The sequence below is a fragment of the Astyanax mexicanus genome, chromosome 24 (assembly GCF_023375975.1).
Source record: "Astyanax mexicanus isolate ESR-SI-001 chromosome 24, AstMex3_surface, whole genome shotgun sequence".
Classification (NCBI taxonomy): Eukaryota; Metazoa; Chordata; class Actinopteri; order Characiformes; family Acestrorhamphidae; genus Astyanax; species Astyanax mexicanus.
The window spans coordinates 14,350,338-14,372,815 of record NC_064431.1 but is presented as its reverse complement, the minus strand read 5'-3'; the positions used below and the strand labels follow the sequence as shown (position 1 = coordinate 14,372,815).

The 22,478-nt window shown below is 37.6% G+C and overlaps 2 protein-coding genes across 6 annotated transcripts in view; one reads left to right on the top strand and one right to left on the bottom strand.

Annotated features, from left to right (window-relative positions):
* vgll4b (vestigial-like family member 4b) overlaps positions 1–6,653 on the top strand; it is a 59,653-nt gene extending 53,000 nt beyond the window's left edge. For both annotated transcript variants that reach the window (XM_015605609.3, XM_007248302.4), the window contains one exon: positions 1,995–6,653. In XM_015605609.3, coding sequence (XP_015461095.3) covers positions 1,995–2,239 — 245 coding nt within the window. In that variant the 3' untranslated portion in view covers positions 2,240–6,653. The remainder of the gene's footprint in view (positions 1–1,994) is intronic.
* Positions 6,654–9,218: 2,565 nt separating this feature from the next.
* Positions 9,219–22,478, bottom strand: part of atg7 (ATG7 autophagy related 7 homolog (S. cerevisiae)) — a 157,206-nt gene continuing 143,946 nt past the window's right edge. For all 4 annotated transcript variants that reach the window (XM_049471600.1, XM_049471602.1, XM_007248300.4 and 1 more), the window contains one exon: positions 9,219–11,017. In XM_049471600.1, the coding sequence (XP_049327557.1) occupies positions 10,985–11,017 (33 nt within the window). In that variant the 3' untranslated portion in view covers positions 9,219–10,984. The remainder of the gene's footprint in view (positions 11,018–22,478) is intronic.

Here is a 22,478-nt window from a genome sequence, read left to right as displayed (position 1 = left end):
AGTACCCCCAACCTCACCCTGCTCTACCTCACCTTCCTCTAACTTCCTGATCATACTCTATCCACCCTCATTCTGCTCTACCTCACCTACCTCTAACTCCCCTTAACTTCCTGACCATACTCTATCTACCCTCACCCTGCTCTACCTCACCTTTCTCTAACTCCCCTTAACTTCTTGACCATACTCTATCTACCCTTATCCTGCTCTACCTTACCTGTCTCTCACTTTCCTCAACTTCCTGACCATACTCAATCTTACCTCACCCTGCTCTACCTCACCTTCCTCTAACTTCCATCAACTTCCTGACCATCCCTAATCTACCCTTATCCTGCTCTACCTCACCTTCCTTTAACTTCCCTCAACTTCCTAACCATAATCTATCTACCCTCACCCTGCTCTACCTCACCATACTTACCCTTGTGTTGCCCTCACCTCACCTTCAAAATACAGTAGATCCTATTTGAACTCTGCTCTAGCTCACCATACTCTCACCTCACCCTGTTCTATATCACCCCAACCTCGCTTCTCTAACTCACCCCAACCTCGCTTCTCTAACTCACCCCACTTTATTTTGTTCCTCACTTTACCTCTGAAGTACAGTAGACCCTTCAACAGTAAGTGTCTTCTACCTTACTTCACCTCTACCTCACCCTACTGTACCTTACCTCACCTCAGACAAACTAAATGTTGTAGCATGTCAGATCTGCTAGTGTTACCCAGCCAGTTGTTAGACAGGGAGAAGGTCAGCGTGGGGTCGCGGGAAATAAGATTTCATTTTTCTGCTGGGACAGTGCAGGACGAGAAGGGACCTCCACTCTGAGCTGCAGTTATTCCAAAGAAGCTCTGAGGGAATCGGGTTTAATTTATTCCAGAGTCTCTTATGTAACCTCAAAGGTTTCCTGTCCTCCTTTTTTGTCATTTTATTAACTTTACTCCTTACTGCTTTATTACGAGGGAAAGGGATCCACTGTTTTCCATCAGTCTCTATCTGCTACATGTCAGAACACAGTCAGTACCATGGTGTACCACTTGTTTTGAGACAACAATTCTTTGTACAGACAAACATGTGTACTAAAAATACACTACTACTAGAACTGTGCTTTGGGTCAACATGTTTATCTGTTCTTTATTAAGTACAGGGAGACATGGCCAAATTACTGACCATGGGATTTGATTTTAAAAAAGGTACACAAGCGTTAGATTGAGATCAGCATGGAGAACAGTGGGGTATGTCTGCATAATTAAATGGCTGAGATGTAAACAGTCATTTAAAGTGGCTTTTGTTTTAACATCCCCTTTAAAAACTACTTAAATAGATCAAATTCCAGAATATAAGCCAAATACACAAGCTATCAGACTTTTGTAAGGGAAGACTCAATGACTTAAAAATGGCGTAATTAAATGGCTTAAATGTAATAATTATGTAAAGAAAAAGTAAAATTAGCCATGTATTTTTTCAATTAAGAAAATGTACTTTAATACCAAAACATTAGTAAAATAGGAATTTGCAAAGACCTTTTGTAGTTTTACTGATTACTCTGTTAAAGTGGCCCAAATCAGAATTATTGGATTCAATGGGTTTTTGCTGTTCACACAACACACATACGTCACATAGCCCCTTTTACCTGCAATGTGAATGCAGTCTTAATATAAAGTACAGAACCAATCAATAGTTTGGACACCTCCCTTTACATTAAACATGTTTTCTTTCTTTTTTTCTTTTTTTTCATTGTAAATTAAATATGGATGGCATTAAAGCTACACAGGAACAATTGCAGAATTAATTAGATGTTCAATTTTGATATTTTGCTTTCACAACTAGGTTTTAGCAGAAATGTTTGTTTTACATTAACGCATAAAAATAAACCTTGTATAACGAAATTGTCACCCTTTATTAAAATGTTTACATAAAACCTCTAAATTATTTGGAGCTTTGAATAAAAGTTCTACCATAACCCAGGAATGACCAAAGCCATGTCCTTTCTCTCCCGCAGCAAACACAGCCTGCGACCCCGTGATCGAAGAGCACTTCCGTCGCAGTCTGGGCAAAAACTACAAGGAGCCGGAGCCGGTCACAAACTCCGTGTCCATCACCGGATCGGTGGACGACCACTTCGCCAAGGCGCTGGGCGAGACCTGGCTGCAGATCAAGGCTAAGGGCAGCTCTTCCGGAAGCCCCGACTCGTCCCCGAACAGTCACATGGTCAACCACAATCACTCCCCCTCTCTTGTTTCATGAAAAAGAGGACCAGCTTGCCCCCCCTTTCACTCCTGGCCCCGCCCCCTTTACTCTCAAAAACAACCAACCTACCAACCAACCATGCATGTTTCAGCTTAAAGCAGCGCTAGTGTATAGCCATGTATGTACATACTCACTGAAGACTGTTTTTCTTTTCTTTTATCTTTTTCTTTTTTCTTTATAGAGGTTTTTGTTTAGTGTCCTTCAGCTTGGCATTTGATTCGGCTGCCCACACTACAACTAATTTAGTTTATGAATTAATGAGCAGGACACATTAAAAAGGTTGAATTTTTTGGTTATTTCTCCTAGTACATATGCCAGCTTGCATCCTAACCACCTGCCCGCCTCAGATACCAAAGAAACCTCTGATGCAAATTTTTGTTTTGTAATTATAATTTTTTTTGCCCGTTTAAAAGAGAGCCATTTTTCTTTCTTGCTCCAGCTGAATTCTCCCTCCTCACCAGTTGTCTCGCACCACGGTCTTCTAAAGGCGGATTTATACTTCTGTTATACTTCTGAGTCTATGATGTAAGTTGCTCAAGTTGCAGTGTTTGCTGCCTTGCGTATCCTGTGTCCACATTTCAGTTGTTTGTGTGCATCCTCAGAAATGCGCAACGTGCAGTACAAAAATGATGGGGCATAAACTGTTGTGAGCATTTATACGTGTGCGTTTGTATATCTAAATTGCTCTGCAGTTAAACCTCCAGAACACTAGGTGGCAGCGAAGGCAGAAATTAATGCGATGTGCAGTATGATGTTCAGTACACACAAAAATGCTAGGGGACAGTGCAGACACTCATCTTCATCAACTTGATGAAAAGTCATTAAGGATGGCTACCCAAATCTGGTGTGTTGTTGCTTAAGAAAGGTGGAGGCCTCTAGTGGAAGCCTCCAGTAAGACATGTAGCACATTCACAATGTAGCCAATACACAGACAGTTGCCCCTGACTATTTTTACGTAAATGCACGGCCCTAGAGCGAGAATATCTGTAGCATAAGGTGTGTGTCACACGATTATAAATATATTAAGTCGTAGATTTGAAGTACAATACTTAATGAATCCGCCTTAACTCTTCACTCCACCTTAACACTGCTCCCCTGTTCTCGTATGTGAAACTTGAAATGGAAGAAAGGCCTTTTTTTGCACTGTTGATGGCTTGAGGTCATTAATATTAATTAGGTGGCTAATAAGGCTTGTACTTTGGTTTAGTTGTTTTTTTTTCCTTCAGAAAAGGAGAGGAAACTGCTAACAGCGACTGTTGTTGAGGGATGATCCATGTTTTATGTTCATTGTTGAAAAAATTGTTTTGGGGAGATTACGTTGTTTTATGATTTCTTTTTTTTTTTTTGGTGCCGACAACTGGACTGGATAGCATCATGTTTATTTTTTTTTTCAGCCATTTTTTTTCTTTTTCTTTTAATTAAGGGCATTTTTTTGTCTTTTTTTCCCCCAAGCACTGTGGTTTTTGGTAGAGTAGATTTTAAGGTTTTTAAGGGTAAATATTTAAGGGTAAACGATTGATGCTCACCGGTGCATGTTGTTTTCTTTCTTTTTCTTTTTTCTCGGTTCGTTTGCTTATTTGTTGTTTATTTGTTTTAAATAGCTGGTATCTATTATTGTGTAGACATTTCATTCTTAATCCTATTAGCCTTTTTTCTCAGATTTTTAGTTTATTTTTGTCAGTAACAATCGTAGGTAAACTTACTGCTGGTACAGTTGTACTCAATATTATTTTTTATTCAATATTCATTGTGGTAGCAGCCAGATAAAGAGGACAGCCTCTGGACAGGCCATCTTATTATATATTAACAGTTGGATTTATATTGTATTAATCCGTGGTACAGGATGCTATTAGCGTTTTGCATGACTGAAAACCAACAGCAGCAGCTATGGACAGGTCAGCGGCGAGAGTTGACCATCTGCAGAAAACTCTGAGAGCTAACGTTTGAATTTCTGCTTTTTATTTGCTTCATACTGATTGACTGCAGCTTTCATACTGTTTTGTTTTTCTTATCTTTCGTTTGGTCAAACAGTTTTTTTATCGTACTGCCTGTACCGAGATTAAACACATTCCTCCGCTAGGGAACCGAACTTCGTACAGGTTTTGTTACAGGTTTTACCTCTGCTCTCATTTTCAGCGCAGCAAACTACTGCTACTAACCCGTTAGTAAACGTCTTTGTTGTGACGAGGTTATAGCGTTTAGAGAGGCTATTCTCATCTTAAGCTTGTCCGTACATTCCATCATTACGTTAAAAACCATTGGACGTGCCCAAATTTCAACATTGGATTAAAAGCTTGCTGCCAGACGGCCCTTGTTGGTGCCAATTCAAAAAAAAAAATCTCAAAGGTTATGTTCAGACTGTAGACTGTATCCAGATTTATTTTAAAAGTGTGGACAGCCTGAAAACATGTGAAATCAGATTTTTGGCATATCTACATTGTATCGAGATTGTTATTTTATTTTTGGAAATCTAAACAGCCAGACTCCAAATTAAATCAGATTTTTGGAACATCTTTATTAAATCTAGATTTTTTTTAGATAGTCAAAACAGCCTAAAATGCATAAAATCAAATTTGTCATATTTTGATTGTATTCAGATTCATTTATACATCCAGAAATCCCAGTGTGTTTTTTTGCAAATCTGATCCGGACCACATTTAGAGTTGGGAAGTTTATTGGGAATCCTTCATTACGTGATAAACCTCGATACCACGGCAACCACTACAAGATGCAGATACGCAGATTTGTGATGTCTGGACATGCAAATCTGATCTGATCACGTGAATGAGAATGTGGACAGTTGTCTCAAATCTAAAGAGATCTTATTTAAGATTTGCTCGCAGTCTGAACGTAACTATATATCTATATATCGGACGACTATTTTCCACGACTATTTTTCGAGTACACTTTTTCGTACTCGTTTTAAATACGAACAAATAAAACTAAACAAAAAAAGGCGTCGTAAACTGCATTTGGCCATCAGCGTTGTTTTTGTGCGTGAATACGGGAGTGAAATAAAACTACGCCATCTATGTCTTCTAGAGGTCAAAGTCAACATAATTTCACTTTTTTTTTCCCACACTACCAGTTTTTATTGGGTAGAAAACTTTTTTTTCTTCTGTTTTTGACTCTCATTTACCCTGCAGGCTGTAGGAGAATAAATCACTTATTGAGAACTTTTTATATAGGTAACTATAAGACCATCATTACGCTGTGCGTAACGAATGTACAGAGAAAACAAATCGTAGGTATTTTTTGAGGAACAATTAATTTGTTAATGATATGTAGCTATTTAATTTTTCCCTGTCCTTTTATTGTAATCATGCTTTTTTTTTTTTTTTTGAGAAAAAAGTTGATCTTTTTCATTTGTAGATTTGTCTGTTTAAAGTGCAGGAACACAGTTATTCTATGAAACACTGCGGTATAGCCACTCGTGTATTATTAATATTTCTGAAGGCTACTGAGCAGCCTTCAGTTTTGATACAGCTTTCAAACACAGAGGCTCTTCAACTGTCTCTGGAGACAATTGAACAAAATACAAAACCACAATCTAAAGAAAATTTGCTCATCATTCTCTTATTTTTTCGGCTACTCGTCTGGGATGAGTAACTCCAAACCCTACTGGTCATTGTCATTTTAAGTGCAGTTCGATGTTTTTTACTAAAACTTCTAAGGTCAGTGTAACATTTATTAATTAAATTTTATGACTGTTTAAGTCTAAATTCTAATTTACAGTTGGGTGTAAAACCTCACTATTGTTTTCCCCATTTGGTGTAGTTTAGAAGTTTTTTTTTTAAATTGCTTTACCAATTTTCTAGTTTTTAATTTTTGTCTTTTGCAAACATAATTTCAGGGGGAAAACAAATAATCTTTACTCAACTTCCAATGTTGCATCTTAACAAAAGTAGATTAGAATATAGAAAAGAGAAAATCAGAAAATAAAGTGAGGAGTCCTCTTTTTTCCTGAAATTTATATTGTGAGTGACAGAATTGAAAAAAAAAATGATTAGAAAAAAAAAGAAACAATTGGTACTATACAAATAATGTTTTACACCTAATTTTCTGATGTAGAATTCAGCCTCATTCAGTCAGAAAATGAACCTGATAAATGTTACACCGGACGTCTGAAAACTGTAAGGAAGATGACTTGTGCTTCCGAAAAAATAATTCACAATATAAATTTAACATTAAGAACAAAAAAAAAAGCAATCTGTCATTATCACCGTCATGCCTCTAGTGTAGCTCTGAATACCCCGGATGAACGACTGGTTTGTAAATCTGTATTATACCTTCATTTCGTGGCCTGGGTTTTTCTTTTGAGTTTAAAAAAGATTAAAGAAAATTGGCGGGCCATTGTTTTGTACTTAAAGTAAAGTAGCCTCGATGAACAATAAAGTGCTCTTAAACCACACACTGACTCACTGCTCCTTCTTTCAAGTGGGAAAAGATTGGGATTAATCACGCTTTCCTCTCTTGGCTGACCACATTACTGACGTCAGGAACCACAACCTGTGGAGAAAAGCTCAACTGCAGTTAAACTGCTACAACTTACACTGCTAGCAAAGAGTCGTATACCTTAATGGATTTACATAAGAGTGGACAGCATTTTTGTATTGGTTCAATTCTATTCAGTTCTACTAAAATTAAGCCAAAAACCGTTCCCAAGCTCAAGTAGTATACGTCTCAGACCACCTTCATTGAGTTTACATTGAAGCCTAAAGAAAGCTCAGATGTGAGGAAGATTTTCCCCTGGATTCCCAGTTTCCTCAGTTTATCCAGTACAGGAATAAAAGTCCCAAATAATAAAAGCCAAATGCACTAATTTTTCCCCAAGATCTTGTACTGATTATAAGAGATTTGGAAAGAGTTTTTCTCATGTGAGAAAATGATGATCTCATGCACCCTTTTTTCACAATTTCAGCCCCATGAATGCTGACATTGTCATCTTGGAATATGTCCGTGTCATCAGGGAAGAAAAAATCCTTTGATTGAATAACCTGGTCTATATTCAGTATATTCAGGAAGTCAGCTGACCTCATTCTTTCAGCACATACTGTTGCTGAACCTAAACCTGACCTGCAGACCAACTGCAGCAACCCCGTGCTCTCTAGCAAATTGAAGTTGTTTTTGCCAGTTAGACCCACTGATAAGTGGTTTTTAAAGGCTTCACAGCTGTTTATTCCCCGTCCCTTGGGAGTTCCCTTAATGCTGTGCATATGGAAATGCTCTTACTTTCACTATTAACCATATCCCTGAGTAGTTATAGTATTGTTTTTTTATACTATTAATATTTTATAGTACTAATATTCAATTTCACATGATCGCTGATTATGATCATTAAAGTTTTTTTTTCAACCACATTCCTTCCGGAATTCCTTCAGATGATCTACCCCCACTGTGCTTCCATTTTTTATTGATGCATTAGACAGTTCTTAAAGTTCTTAAAACTTTAGTAGTCTCAGAATCTCTTTAGATGTTTTCTCTGCTTGATGCATACCAATATTTTTGACCCTTCTGAAACTGATGAACATCTTTTTTATGATCACAGAATGCATATTTCCACATGAGAAGCTACTCACTGCATCATTTAGGGTTAAAGCTGAAACTAAATCTCTCATTGAGTGATTATATCCAGGGGGAGGCTCTTATGTTTTTGCACAGTTAAATCTAGGTGGTGATCTTTTTTGTTCAGGCTGTTTGTGTCCTTTAACCATACACTTATTCCTGGTCATGTTTGGGGAGATTTAGAAACTGGTAAGGCAAGAAGATTCCCTGGACAGATACAGCACTAGCTGCACCACCGTGCCACCTACTTACAAACATTAAAAATCTACAGTAAATATCAAAATTACTTTTAGGCCTCTTTTAGGTTTTTCACCTGATTTAGAAAATGATTTTTCAGAACATCATTATGATTACTGGATTTTCTAGTCAACATCTACCACTATGCAAGAGTTTCTAGTACAATACAAATATATATATAAATCTTTTGACATTCATTTAATAGAGCATCATTGTCTATACATAAAATCTCAGTTGCTCAATTATTTAGCATCTATATTTTTTTGCATTGTTTTGCACAATATCTGGAAATTTAATAAATATGCATCCTTAATATCGTTAGCTTAAAGCAGCACTAGGTAGGATTTCCTTGATTTTTTTTTATCTTTTTAAAGAAGTAAAATTACAGCTTAAAAACTCACTGCAGCGCTGCATTGAGGTGTAATAGTAGGAATAGCGGTGCTCTCGTGTCTGTGCCGGAGCTCCTCTGAGCTCAAACCAGACTCTGTAAGTTTTCCGAGGCGGCCGCGACCAACACTCGCGAGAACTGCGACCTGCTTTCCGACCTTTAGTTCTAACAATTCTACAAGGACTACTGGTTCATTCTTTACAAACTAACATACAGACACTCTGGCAGAAAAAGAAAGAGACCGAATATGTCTGTGAAAACCAGAAAACGAGAAAGAGAAACTAATCCGCCTGAAACATTTATTACACCCTGCAACTGTAGGGGGAGCCCACGAGCACAAAATCTCAATCCTACCTAGTGGAGCTTTAACTTATTAAGGAGCTAATCAATATTTTCAGAACATGTTGACAATTTTCAACATTTCTGGAACAATGTGTATATTAACAGACTATTTTTTTAATCATTTAAACCCTTTAGAATTTTGTTTTGACCAACAGAGATCAGATCTTTTACAGACTGTCCTATGAAAAACACTTATCTCCATTTTTGTCGATTTTTAGTTTACTATATAATTTGAACACATAAAGTGTCCCTTACACTGTGCCAAAATTTCTTAATGAACGGACCAATAGAAACTCTTCCACATGACCTGAAATAAACTGATTTACATTGACTTCCATTAAAAGTTGAGAAGGTATTTTCTCTCTCCTGTAAAGTTGCTGTTTTGGAAAGTGTTTTTCATTGGACAGCGACGATATATAGATTTAATACAGTAATACAGTAATGTGAAGCAGCGAGACAGACTGAGTTTATTAGACAGTGAGAGATACAGTGAGATGTTACAGTACTGAAGTTCAGTTTGAGTGAAGAGAGTAAACATATTATTTAATGAGGTTTTGATCAAGTATGAGGTACAACTTGAAACAGTTTAACTTTGGTGATAAACATCAGCACAGCAGATGAATGGTGTACAAATGATGTAACTGACCATCATATCCATCGTGTCCATCAATATGTTATATGCATTCGTTCCTTGTATCTGTTAGGTCATTTCTGAACTTGAGATCATTTCTGGTGCAAACAGTTACCAGTTTTCATGATGTGTTAAAGGGAAATAAAAATCCTCTGCAGAAAGTGAAAGTTTTAAGATGTAATCATCATCATTCAGGGTATGTTTGGTGTGAAATGCTCTGTTCAGGGATTAAACTCTGTTTCCCCAGACAGGGATTAAACCTAGTGCTGGATTAACCTGCATTTAAGAATGTTGATTTTATACTGAATTAAGAATACAGTCTATCACTAGATTTACTAAAGAGACCTTATTACTGAGTGCACAAGCCACTGCTGCCATGCTAATAAAGTCCCGCCCTTCAGCAAAAACAGCCAATCAGCTTGCTGACTATAAGCATGCAACTTTGGAAGCCCCCATACTGTGGAGATATGCACAGGTGCAGTAGCCATACCAAGCCAAAAAAAACATGTTTGTGCATTTTTGAGTCAAAGATTGTATCAGTAATTTAAATTTAAATCATATACAGCTCTAAAAAAATTGAGACCACTCCAGTTTCTGAATCAGTTTCTCTGATTTAGCTATTTATAGGTTTATGTTTGAGTAAAATGAACACTGTTGTTTTATTCTATAAACTACAGACAACATTTCTCCCAAATTCCTAATAAAGATATTGTCATTTAGAGCATTTATTTGCAGAAAATGAGAAATGGCTGAAATAACTAAAAAAGATGCAGAGCTTTCAGACCTCAAATAATGCAAAAAAACAAGTTTATATTCATAAAGTTTTAAGAGTTCAGAAATCAGTATTTGGTGGAATAATCCTGGTTTTTAATCACAGTTTTATGCATCTTGGCATGTTCTCATCCACCAGTTTTACACACTGCTTTTGGATAACTTTATGCTACTCACTCCTGGTACAAAAAAATTAAGCAGTTCAGCTTGGCTTGATGGCTTGTGATCATCCATCTTCCTCTTGATTATATTCCAGAGTCTTTTTTATTTGGTAAAATAAAAAAATGAACTCATCCTTTTTAGGTGGTCTCTTATTTTTATTCAGAGCTGTATATTACTAAAACAGAAAACCAACGTTTGGTTTCCAGTATTTTGGCTTCTCCCCTTATGCAAACAGACAGACTTGAGTTTAATCTCTGTTTGAGAAACTGAATCTTAATGTCTACATATGGAAAATTCCCTTATTGCTCTTGTTTATTAAAAATGTTTAAATGCTTAGATTCATTCTGCCTTTTCTCCAGTTTGCATTCTTATGAACGTCTTAGTGTTTATCTTATAAAATGCTTTTATAAGGTTTTTGTCCGAGTTCTGTGAATAAAAAAAAAATGACTTTTTAGATCTATATATGTAGCGACCCCTGCTATAGTTCTGTTCACCCCAATAAACCACAGTAACCACAATTTCACACCCTCACTCTGAACAGGTTCTTCTCAAACACTGAAGTTGATGCAGAGAATTGTAAAAGTTGCTGGAGTTCCTGGTTAAGTGCTCTGTGATCTCCTGCAGCCGTTCTTCACTGGATTCATCTTCAGATACTCTCATCATCACTCATGTCCCAAATCTGGAGGAGATTAGAGAGAGAGAGAGAGAGGGCATTAATACAGCTGCTGTGTGTGTGTGTGTGTGTGTGTGTGTGTTTAGTTAACAGTTATTTAACCATTACAGGCTATAATATTATTAACTATAATCTCCTGTACTAACATTTTCACCTAACAAATACAACCATTTCCACTGTAGACTCTAACATAACCATTAACCAGACAGGAAAATGAGAACTCTGATGTAAAATGGACATGGGTTGTAGTAGAACATGATCACGAATATGATCTTTTGTCACCTTCATTCCAAAATACAGTGCTTTTAGCCGATGCTTCCAACAGGCTCACAATACGAGTGGATAGTGAAGACTGGTTTCTGCTCTCTAAAGAACTTTACTTCATCCTGTAATCATCCCCTTCTTGGGCAGAGTCCCCCCTTTATTCAACCTGATTGGTTTGTAGAATTCATCAAACATTTGTCAGATGTCTACCCATTATTTCAGCAATTTTTTTATTTCCAGGTGTCGTGCAGAATCCTGCCTCCCTGCCAAAATCCATCTCAATTCGAGTGAAGGTGTGTCCTGCAGTAAAATGAGTGAAACAGATTTTCCTCTCATTCATTTTATTTCTGCAGTTATTTTATAAAAACAGTTAATCTACAGTTACAGTAAATACATCACCAGTGTAATCTACCCATACTACCCATACTGCTGCATGACGCACCTGCACACCAATATCAGTACAACACACTGAACTAAAGGGCTTACAGTACTGAACTGAACGATTACAGTACTAAACTGAAGGGTTACAGTACTGAACTAAAGGGTTACAGTGCTGAACTGAAGGGTTACAGTGCTGAACTGAACGGTTACAGTACTGAACTGAAGGGTTACAGTGCTGAACTAAAGGGTTACAGTGCTGAACTAAAGGGCTTACAGGTCTGAACTAAAGGGTTACAGTGCTGAACTGAAGGGTTACAGTGCTGAACTGAAGGGTTACAGTTCTGAACTAAAGGGTTACAGTGCTGAACTGAACGGTTACAGTACTGAACTGAAGGGTTACAGTGCTGAACTAAAGGGTTACAGTGCTGAACTAAAGGGTTACAGTGCTGAACTGAAGGGTTACAGTGCTGAACTAAAGGGTTACAGTGCTGAACTAAAGGGTTACAGTGCTGAACTAAAGGGTTACAGTGCTGAACTGAAGGGTTACAGTGCTGAACTGAAGGGTTACAGTGCTGAACTAAAGGGTTACAGTGCTGAACTGAAGGGTTACAGTGCTGAACTGAAGGGTTACAGTGCTGAACTGAAGGGTTACAGTGCTGAACTGAAGGGTTACAGTGCTGAACTGAAGGGTTACAGTGCTGAACTGAAGGGATTACAGTACTGAACTGGGGGGTATAGTATTGAACGGAGGGGTTAGAGTACTAAATTGCAGGTATACAGTGCTGAACTGTGGGTATGCAGTGCCAAACTGCAGGTAAACAGTGCTGAAATGCGGGTTTACAGTACTGAACCAAGGGTCTACAATACTGAAATGCAGGCACACAGTAGTGAATTGCAGATATACAGTGCTGAACTGCAGATATACAGTGCTGAACTGCAGGTATACAGTGCTGAACTGCGGGTTTACAGTACTGAACCAAGGGTCTACAGTACTGAAATGCAGGCACACAGTAGTGAATTGCAGATATACAGTGCTGAACTGCAGGTATACAGTACTGAACTGCAGGTATACAGTACTGAACTGCAGGTATACAGTACTGAACTGCAGGGTTACAGTGCTAAACTGCAGATATAAAGTACTGAACTGCAGGTATACAGTACTGAATTGAGGGGTTACAGTACAGAACTGAGGGGTTACAGTACTGAACTAAGGAGTTACAATCCTGAACTGAGGGGTTACAGAACTGAACTGAGGGGTTACAGTACTGAACTAAAGGGTTACAGTACTGAACTAAAGGGTTACAGTGCTGAACTAAAGGGTTACAGTACTGAACTGAAGGGTTACAGTGCTGAACTAAATGGTTAAAGTACTAAACTGAGGGGTTACAGTACTGAACTGAAGGTATGCAGTACTGAACTGAGGGGGTTACAGTACTGAACTGCAGATATACAGTGCTAAACTGAAGGGGTTACAATACTGAACTGAAGGGATTACAGTACTGAACTGGGGGGGGGTATAGTATTGAACTGAGGGGTTAGAGTATTAAATTGCAGGTATACAGTGCTGAACTGTAGGTATACAGTGCTGAACTGTGGGTATGCAGTGCCGAACTGCAGGTATACAGTGCTGAACTGCAGGTATACAGTACTGAACTGTGGGTATACAGTACTCAACTGCAGATATACAGTACTGAACGGAGGGGTTACAGTACTGAACTGAGGGTCTACAGTAGCTGATTGTATACACAGTGATCTGTACTACTATAAAGGTTGTGGTTGTAATTCAGGATGCTCTGAAGTGCAGGTATACAGTACTGAACTGAGGGTATACAGTACTGAACTGCGGGTATACAGTACTCAACTGCAGATATACAGTACTGAACGGAGGGGTTACAGTACTGAACTGAAGGTATACAGTAGCTGATTTTATACACAGTGATCTGTGCTACTATAAAGGTTATGGTTGTTATTCAGAATGTTCTGAGTGCAGGTATACAGTACTGAACTGAGGGTATACAGTACTGAACTGAGGGTATACAGTACTGAACTGAAGGTATACAGTATTGAACTGAAGGTATACAGTACTGAACGGAGGGGTTACAGTACTGAACTGAAGGTATACAGTAGCTGATTTTATACACAGTGATCTGTGCTACTATAAAGGTTGTGGTTGTTATTCAGGATGTTCTGAAGTGCTGAAACCGAGCTGCTGGCTGGCTGTGCTGGTAAATTGGGCTGAACACTCGAGGCTTCATGCTGGGGTTCATCAGGTGGAGAGCAGCTCTTGACTGGAGGAGGACAGGAATAATAACGCTGCTGTAATATTGCTGTAATAATGCCTGAAGTGGGAAGAGAAGCTCTGTGGGTCTGAGCTGACTCTGATTAGAGGATAGTGGATTTACAGTCTGCTGGATTTAACTGGTTTTTACCTTTTATACTGACAGCAACAGATATCTCAGCTTCAGTACACACTTATACAATTTACCTCATTTAAAATAGCATTTAATAAAGTGGGTGTGGCTTAAAATCATCACATTCTACCATTCTATAGCATTTTTTTTAAATTAATGTAAGTTTCTGTACTCTGTTTTATTCATCTGTATTATTTAGTTCTTTTCTCTGTCTGTCTAGTCATCCATCCATCTGTTCAGTCATCCATCCATTTTATCCATCCATTCACATGTCCCTCCATCACTCCATCTATCTCTCCATTCATCTGTCTATTTATTTGTCCACCTATTTATTATTTTATCTGTCCACCTGACTGACTGTCCATCTGTTTATCCGTCCATCCATTCATCCAACCATATATCTCTCCATCTATTTATTCATCCATCTATTTTTCTAACCATTCACCTGTCCCTTCATCACTCTATCTATCCAGCTGTCCATCCACTCATGTGTCTATTTATTTGTCCACCTGTTTATCTTATTATCTGTCCACCTGACTGAATGTGTGTTAATCTGTCCATCCATTCATCCAACCATTTATCTCTTCATCTATTTATCCATCTATTTTTCTAACCATTCACCTGTCCCTCCATCACTCCATCCATTCATCCGTTCATCTATCTATTTATTATTTTATCTGTCGACCTGGCTAACTCTCCATCTGTTTATCCGTCCATCCATTCATCTGGGACTGACCATCCCTCTGTTTGTCCATCTCTTATCCTATTCGTATATATATTTATTCATCACCTATTTATTATTTTATCTGTCCACCTGATTGACTGTCCATCTGTTTATCCATCCATCTCTTCATCCAACCATTTATCTCTACATCTATTTATTCATCCATGACTTTTTTAATCTGTCCACCTGACTGACCATCCCTCTGTTCGTCCATCTCTTGTTCCATTCGTATATATTTATTCATCTATCTATTTGTATGTCTGTCCACCTTCCTCTCCTTATTTCCATCCACCTGTCTCTCCCTTGATCCATTTGTCTTTTTATCCATCCACCTGTGCCTCTGTCTGTCTGTCCACCTGTCTGACCGTAAGCCTGTTCCTCAATCCAACCATCTATCTGTCCATCTATTTATTCATTCATATTTTTGTCTTTCTATCAACATGTCTGTCCCTTGACTCTTCCATATATTTATTTATCCATCTATTTGTCTCTTTATCTGCCCACCAGTGCCACTATTTGTGTCTGTCCACCTGACTGTCCCTACATACATTCATTTATCCAACCATCCATCTATCTGTTAATCTATCCTTTCATCTGTTTATCCATTCATTGGTCTGTCCACCTGTCCTTCCCTCCCTCCATTTATCCATCAGACTCCACCCCTGTTCTAACTGCCACCAAAGTAGTATCACTGTACAGCCAGCATGCTCAGAGGAAAGCGCAGAATCTCCCAGATCCGATAAATCAGCCAACAGATGCCTTTTACAGACGCCAGCGTTCTCTCAGACTCCGGCTGCTGATGCAGAAGCAGCATGACGTGGGATTTAAAGCAGTGATCCTCAGATCACAGTGAAAGGGTCTGAGTCTGCTGGACCACTCAGAACCCAGACTCTGAACTTTTGCTGTGAATGTTGTTCCTGTGTGTGGTGTTCTTGTTGGAACAGATAAAGCTCGTCTGTGCCGCTCTCTCACATGCCAGGACAAAGCCAAACTGCTGCGTCCGACTTTCCCAACACAAAAGTCCGGGACAAAGCCGCCGCTCGCCGCGGTGTGCGGTAGTTTGTAGAAGGCGGGTGAATGAGTGATGGGTGTATGGCGGCTTTTATAAACACAGTTCTTCTTGTTTTTTCTGCAGCACACCTGGCTGCACTGCTGGCATTGACATGCTAATAAAAGAACCTCCAACCGAAAGAAAAAAAAAGAGAAAAAGAGAAAGAACCACAACTGAGTGGCTCCGGGCGGCTCGCCCACTTTGAAGTCTCTGCCAAAGTAGAAAAAAGATAGAGCCTCAGAGATAAGAGTGTGTGTGTGTGTGTGAGGTGGTGAGAGAGAGAGAGAGAGAGACAGAGAGAAAGCTGTTATGATTGTGAGAAGCTTCATGAGAGGGGGAGAGAGAGAAAGAGAGACAGATAGAGAGAGAGAAAGAGAGAGAGACAGAGAGAGAGACAGAGAGAAAGCTTTTATGATTGTGAGAAGCTTCATGTGAGGGGGAGAGAGAGAAAGAGAGAAAGAGAGAGAGAGAGAGAGAGAGAGAAGGGGGGTTGAGAGAGGGGGAGGGAGAGAGAGAGAGAGAGAGAGAGAGAGAGAGCTGTTCTGGTTGTGAGAAGCTCCATGTATGTCTACTTATCAGGAAGTGACATAAGCCTGTGAGTTAACTTCAGACACACACACACACACACACACACTCTTAAAAAAGGGTCTGGAGCCGCCTCCACAGCCCTGTGTCAAAAACGCTGCTGCCACACTGACGCTAGAAAATTCCGCACATTCCCACTTCCGTCAGCCACACTCAGCTGGCATTTACTGAATCACCCAATGGAATGGCATCCACTCAGTCTGACCAGCAGTCTCACACACACACACACACACACACACACACACACACACACACACACACACACACACACACAAAAAACAGACAGTGGCATTGTACTGCTGATTAACATAAGGGCGATGTGGGTAACAGCAGATTGGAGTCAATCCGATTGGTGAGTCAATGCCCTCACCAGCACATCATGCAATACCAAAGACAGGACTCATAACACCACTAACCTCTGTAATGTGTTTAACCCTAACACTAATCTCTGTAACACTATTAAACCATGACACTAATCTCCGTAACTATTAAACTGTAACACTATTCTCTGTAACACTAATAAACTGTAACATTAATTCCCATAACTATTAAACTGTAACACCAATAAACCGTAATATTAATCTCCATAATTATTAAACTGTAACACTAACCTGTGTAACATTATAAAATCATAAAAATAATCTCTGTAACAGTAATAAACCATAATATTAATCTCTATATAATCTCTATAACATTAAATCATACAACTAATCTCTGTAACCCTAATAAACTTTAATACTAATATCTGTAACACTGTTAAATTGTTACATTAATCTTAATAACACAATAAAACTGTACCACTACTCTCTGTAACACTGTTAAACTGTGACACTAATCTCTGTAACACTATTAAATCATAAAACTAATCTCTGTAACACTATTAAATCGTAAAACTAATCTCTGTAACACTGTTAAACTGTGACACTAATCTCTGTAACACTATTAAATCATAAAACTAATCTCTGTAACACTATTAAATCATAAAACTAATCTCTGTAACACTATTAAATCGTAAAACTAATCTCTGTAACACTATTAAATCGTAAAACTAATCTCTGTAAGACTGTTAAACTGTAACACTAATCTCCGTTACACTAATAAACTATAATACTAATCTACGTAACACTATTAAACCATAACACTAATCTCTGTAATATTTTTAAACCGTTACATTAATCTCTGTAACACTATTAAATTATAACATTAATCTTAATAACATAATGAAACTGTAACACTAATCTCTGTAACACAATGAAGGTATAACATGAAGATTTGTAATGTGAAGTAACATTTACTTCTGTAACATAATAATACTGTAAATTATCCCTCTAACATTTACCTCTTAAAGACTATTAAACTTTCACTAACCTCTGTAATACAATCGAACAATAATACCTCTTTCTTTAATACAGTAAAAAGTTTGACACACTGCAGAACCTCGAAAGCCTTTTCACCAATCCTTTAAAAAAAGAGTGTGTGCAGTTTTTGTTTTATTAAAGTTAGAATATTTTTTTCTCTGCTGCTTATTATAATAGTTATTATTAACATTAATAAACCCACCAGTCGTTCTCACTCTATGGACCGCGGGCCAAAGAGAGGCTTTCCTCCACTCTGTGATTTTTACATCACAGGTCTGAGTTTGAGCTGCTGGAGGATATAATTATGCAGGCTGTAATTATGGATGCTCTCATGGTGTAGTAATTGAACATGATAAATGTTTACACAGATCACAGGCTCTTGTTTTTTCTTTGTACGTATTTCTAAATTGACCAGATTACACTGAGCTTACACATCGTGCACCCGTGTAATGTGTAACGGTCAGCAGTCGCTCCAGCTGAAACACTGCTGTTCTATACGGACCAGTTCAAACAACAACTATTACAAGTCAAAAGCAAAACAATACATTGTTTTTTTTGTTACAATAAAGAGTGTGTCCCAATTTAGGGGCAGAATTATTCCAAGGACGCAATTCCCATAGGTGTAGTCATCAAAGTTTCCACAGGCCACAGAGCCTGAACAGAAATGAGACAGTATTCCCCTGTACTTTCTTTAATATCAGAACTAGTTTGTAATTAAACAGAAGGAAAAAATAAAAGGTGGAATTTGTACCTTATCAAAGTTCTCTACATTTTTATCTCGCCATTATTTTTACCTAGCCCTTCAGCTAAGCAGGGATTTCAAACTTAGCAGTAATGCTAATCTCTGTAAAACCAAAAGCCTGTAACATAAACCTCTGTAACACAGTTAAACTGTACCATTAACCTCTGTAACATTACTAAATTGTAACACTAACCTCAATACAATATTTAACTGTACCTTTAACCTCTGTAGCACCAATAGCCGGTAACATCAACCTCTGTAATGCAGTTAAACTGTAACACCAATAGCCTGTAACATCAACCTCTGTAATGCAGTTAAACTGTAACACCAATAGCCTGTAACATCAACCTCTGTAACGCAGTTAAACTAACCTCTGTAACACCAATAGCCTGTAACATCAATCTCTGTAACACAGTTAAACTGTAACACTAACCTCTGTAACACCAATAGCCTGTAACATCAATCTCTGTAACGCAGTTAAACTGTAACACTAACCTCTGTAACACCAATAGCCTGTAACATCAATCTCTGTAACACAGTTAAACTGTAACACTAACCTCTGTAACACCAATAGCCTGTAACATCAATCTCTGTAACACTGTTAAACTGTAACACTAATTTCTGTAACACCAATAGCCTGTAACATCAACCTCTGTAACGCAGTTAAACTGTACCAATAGCCTCTCTAACACTATTAAATAGTAACCGTAACATTACTAAATTGTAACACCAATATCTATCTATAACAAACTGTACCATTAACCTCTGTAGCTCCAATAGCCTGTAACATCAATCTCTGTAACGCAATTGAACTGTAACACTTATCTCTGTAATATTACTAAATTGTAACACTAACATCTATAACATGATTAAACTGTACCATTAACATCTGTAATATTACAAAACTGTAATACTAACAACTGTAACAGTACTGAGCTGTAACACTAACCTCTGTTACACTATTAAACTGTACCGTTAACCTCTGTTACACCAATAGCGTGTAACCTAAACCTCTTTAACGCAGTTAAACTGTACCATTAACCTCTGTAACATTACTAGACTGTAATATTAACCTCTGTAATGTGATTAAACAGTAACATCTTTAACACAATTATACTGTAACACTCACATCTGTAACATTCCTAAACTGTAACACTAACATTGGTAACACTATAAAATTAACTCTAAGGTAACTATAACTTGATTAAATTGTAACACTAACATGTGTAAGATTACTAAACTGTAACATTAACCTCTGTAATGACAGTAACCTAACACGATCTTCTGTAATGCAATTAAACTGCAACAATAACCTCTGTAACACCAATAATCTATAACATTAACCTCTGTAACATTATTAAACTGTAATCCTGTGCTTTGTAAGGAATGTATACTGCACTCCAGTCCTCCAACTGTGCAACTGGTTTTCTACAAGGACGACTTTAAACAACTATTATTAAAAGATAAAAGCCAAACCTTACATCAGTTTTTGAGTCACAATAAAGTCAGTATAAAATTGGACAGACAGTACCAGCAGAACTAACAGCAGCAGCAGAACTGATAGAGATGTGCAGAATATAATAAATGTAATTTCTGTTCCTTCAGAAAGACGCAGTAGACATATTGAAATGTAATGAGCCATTAGGAGCTGCTGTCTCCAAATGGAACATTAATTCAGCCGGGCACACATCAAATAATAGCGTACCTGCCCTCGGAAATGGTGTGAAAAAGATGGTTTGCTTGATGGAGGGAAGCAGAGTTTTGAGAATTACTCTTTTATGTAACGACACACGATGTTCCGCAGTCTGCGGCTTCATTTTTTCATTTACTTCAACTCAATACAGAAATACAATCAATAAGATGACTCTGGAAGTGACAACAGGTAATTTACTGTCAGGCGCTGCTCGACAGCTCTAATGGAAACCTCAGCTGCATTTAGGTCATGGGATGGTGGAGGACAAACTCATAATAGTTTACTAGAAAAGTCCATGTGTGTCATCTAATTGTTTTGATGTCTTTAATATTAATCTACACTGTAAGCCTGGATAAATTGAATTTACTTAAAAAAATGAAAAAACCGGTAGCCTTAAAAAAATGTAAGGTAATGGGGAATGAAAACTTGAGTATAAACGTAAGTAAAGTAAGTAAGTAAAGGTAGCCCAGGGGGAAATCACTACACACTGATGGTGAGTGTTAGTCAGAAACTGTTGGACACACCCAGTATGCAAATGAAAAGAAGCTGCTAATGACAACATACTAAACTCAGTTATTATAAATTGGTTGAACTCAAAGATCTCAGTTTAAGTGTATAGGAGCCCAAAAATGTTCAACTAACTCAAAATAGTTGAGTATTGTTTAGAACTATCCAATTTTATGTAAAACAAACTTAAATCATTTGAAAACCAAATATGATTTATAAACATCTGGAATATAATCAAGAGGAAGATGGATGATCACAAGCCATCAAGCCAAGCTGAACTGCTCAAATCTTTGCACCAGGAGTGGCATAAAGTTATCCAAAAGCAGTGTGTAAGACTGGTGGAGGAGAACATGCCAAGATGCATAACAATCTGTGATTAAAAACCAGGATAATTCAACCAAAGATTGATTTCTGAACTCTTAATTTTTTTAAATTATGAACTTGTTTTCTTCGTATTATTTGAGGTCTATCTTTTTGTTATTTCTGCCATTTCTCATTTTCTGCAAATAAAAGCTCCAAATGACAATTTTTTAATTTGGAAATTTGGGAAAATATCCATTGTTAGAATAAAACAACAATGTTAATTTTACTGAAACATACACCTATAAATAGCACAATCAGAGAAACTGATTCAGAAACTGAAGTGGTCTCTTATTTTTTTTCCCAGAGCTGTATGTTTATGTAAAATGCAAGTTATTATAAGTTGGTTAAAATCTCAGTTAGAATGTGTATATGTGCCCACAAATGTTCAACTAACTCAAAATAGTTGAGTATTGTTTAGAAATATCCAAATATCCAAGGTAAAACAGACTTAAATCAATTGAGTTTAAACAACATATGGGTTTACAGTGTACAGTGTAGAAAATACATTAAATAAAGAAATAAAAACATTGAATAAGAAGAGTGTGTCCAAACTTCTGTCTGGAATTAGGCACTGTGCCAATAAGTTTCTGTTTAGCTGCTGCAGATTCTGTATTCTATTGGCAATATGTCTCTATTCTTTACAGGAAGTAGACTGCTGTGTGCTGCACATTTGCACCTCTGTCAGTATTGGATGCAACTTAAAGTGCAAATGCTAAATTGTAGCATTTGAACATACAGTGGTATGAAAAAGTTTGGGCACCTCTGATCATTTTCATGATTTTCCTTATAAATCATTGGAAGAGAAATTAAGTTTATAGAATTTACAGAAAATGTACAATAATTATTTAAACAAAATTAGGCAGGTGCATAAATTTGAGCACCCCAACAGAAAAATCACATCAATATTTAGCAGATACTTCTTTTTCAGAAATAACAGCCTCTAAACGCTTCTTATAGCTTCTAATGAGAGTCTGCTTCTGGTTGAAGGTATTTTGGATCATTCTTCTTTACTAAACATCTCCAGTTCAGTCAGGTTTGATGATTTCTGATCATGAACAGCCTTCTTTAAATCACACCACAGAGTTTCAGTAATATTCAGGTCTGGGGACTGAGATGATCTGATATGATCATTCCAGAACGTTGTACTTGTTCCTCTGCATGAATGCTTTAGCATATTTTGAGCAGTCTTTAGTGTTTAGGGTCGTTGTCTTGTTGAAGAATCCAACCCCCGGCTCAACTTTAACTTTCTCACTGATTCTTGAACATTGTTCTGAAATCCAAGTGATCCTCAACTTTAACAAGATTCCCAGTACAGTACACCATCTGTACATAAAATTACTCTTCACTTGATGCCTAATATATTTACACGGTAACCAGTGGTGAATGTA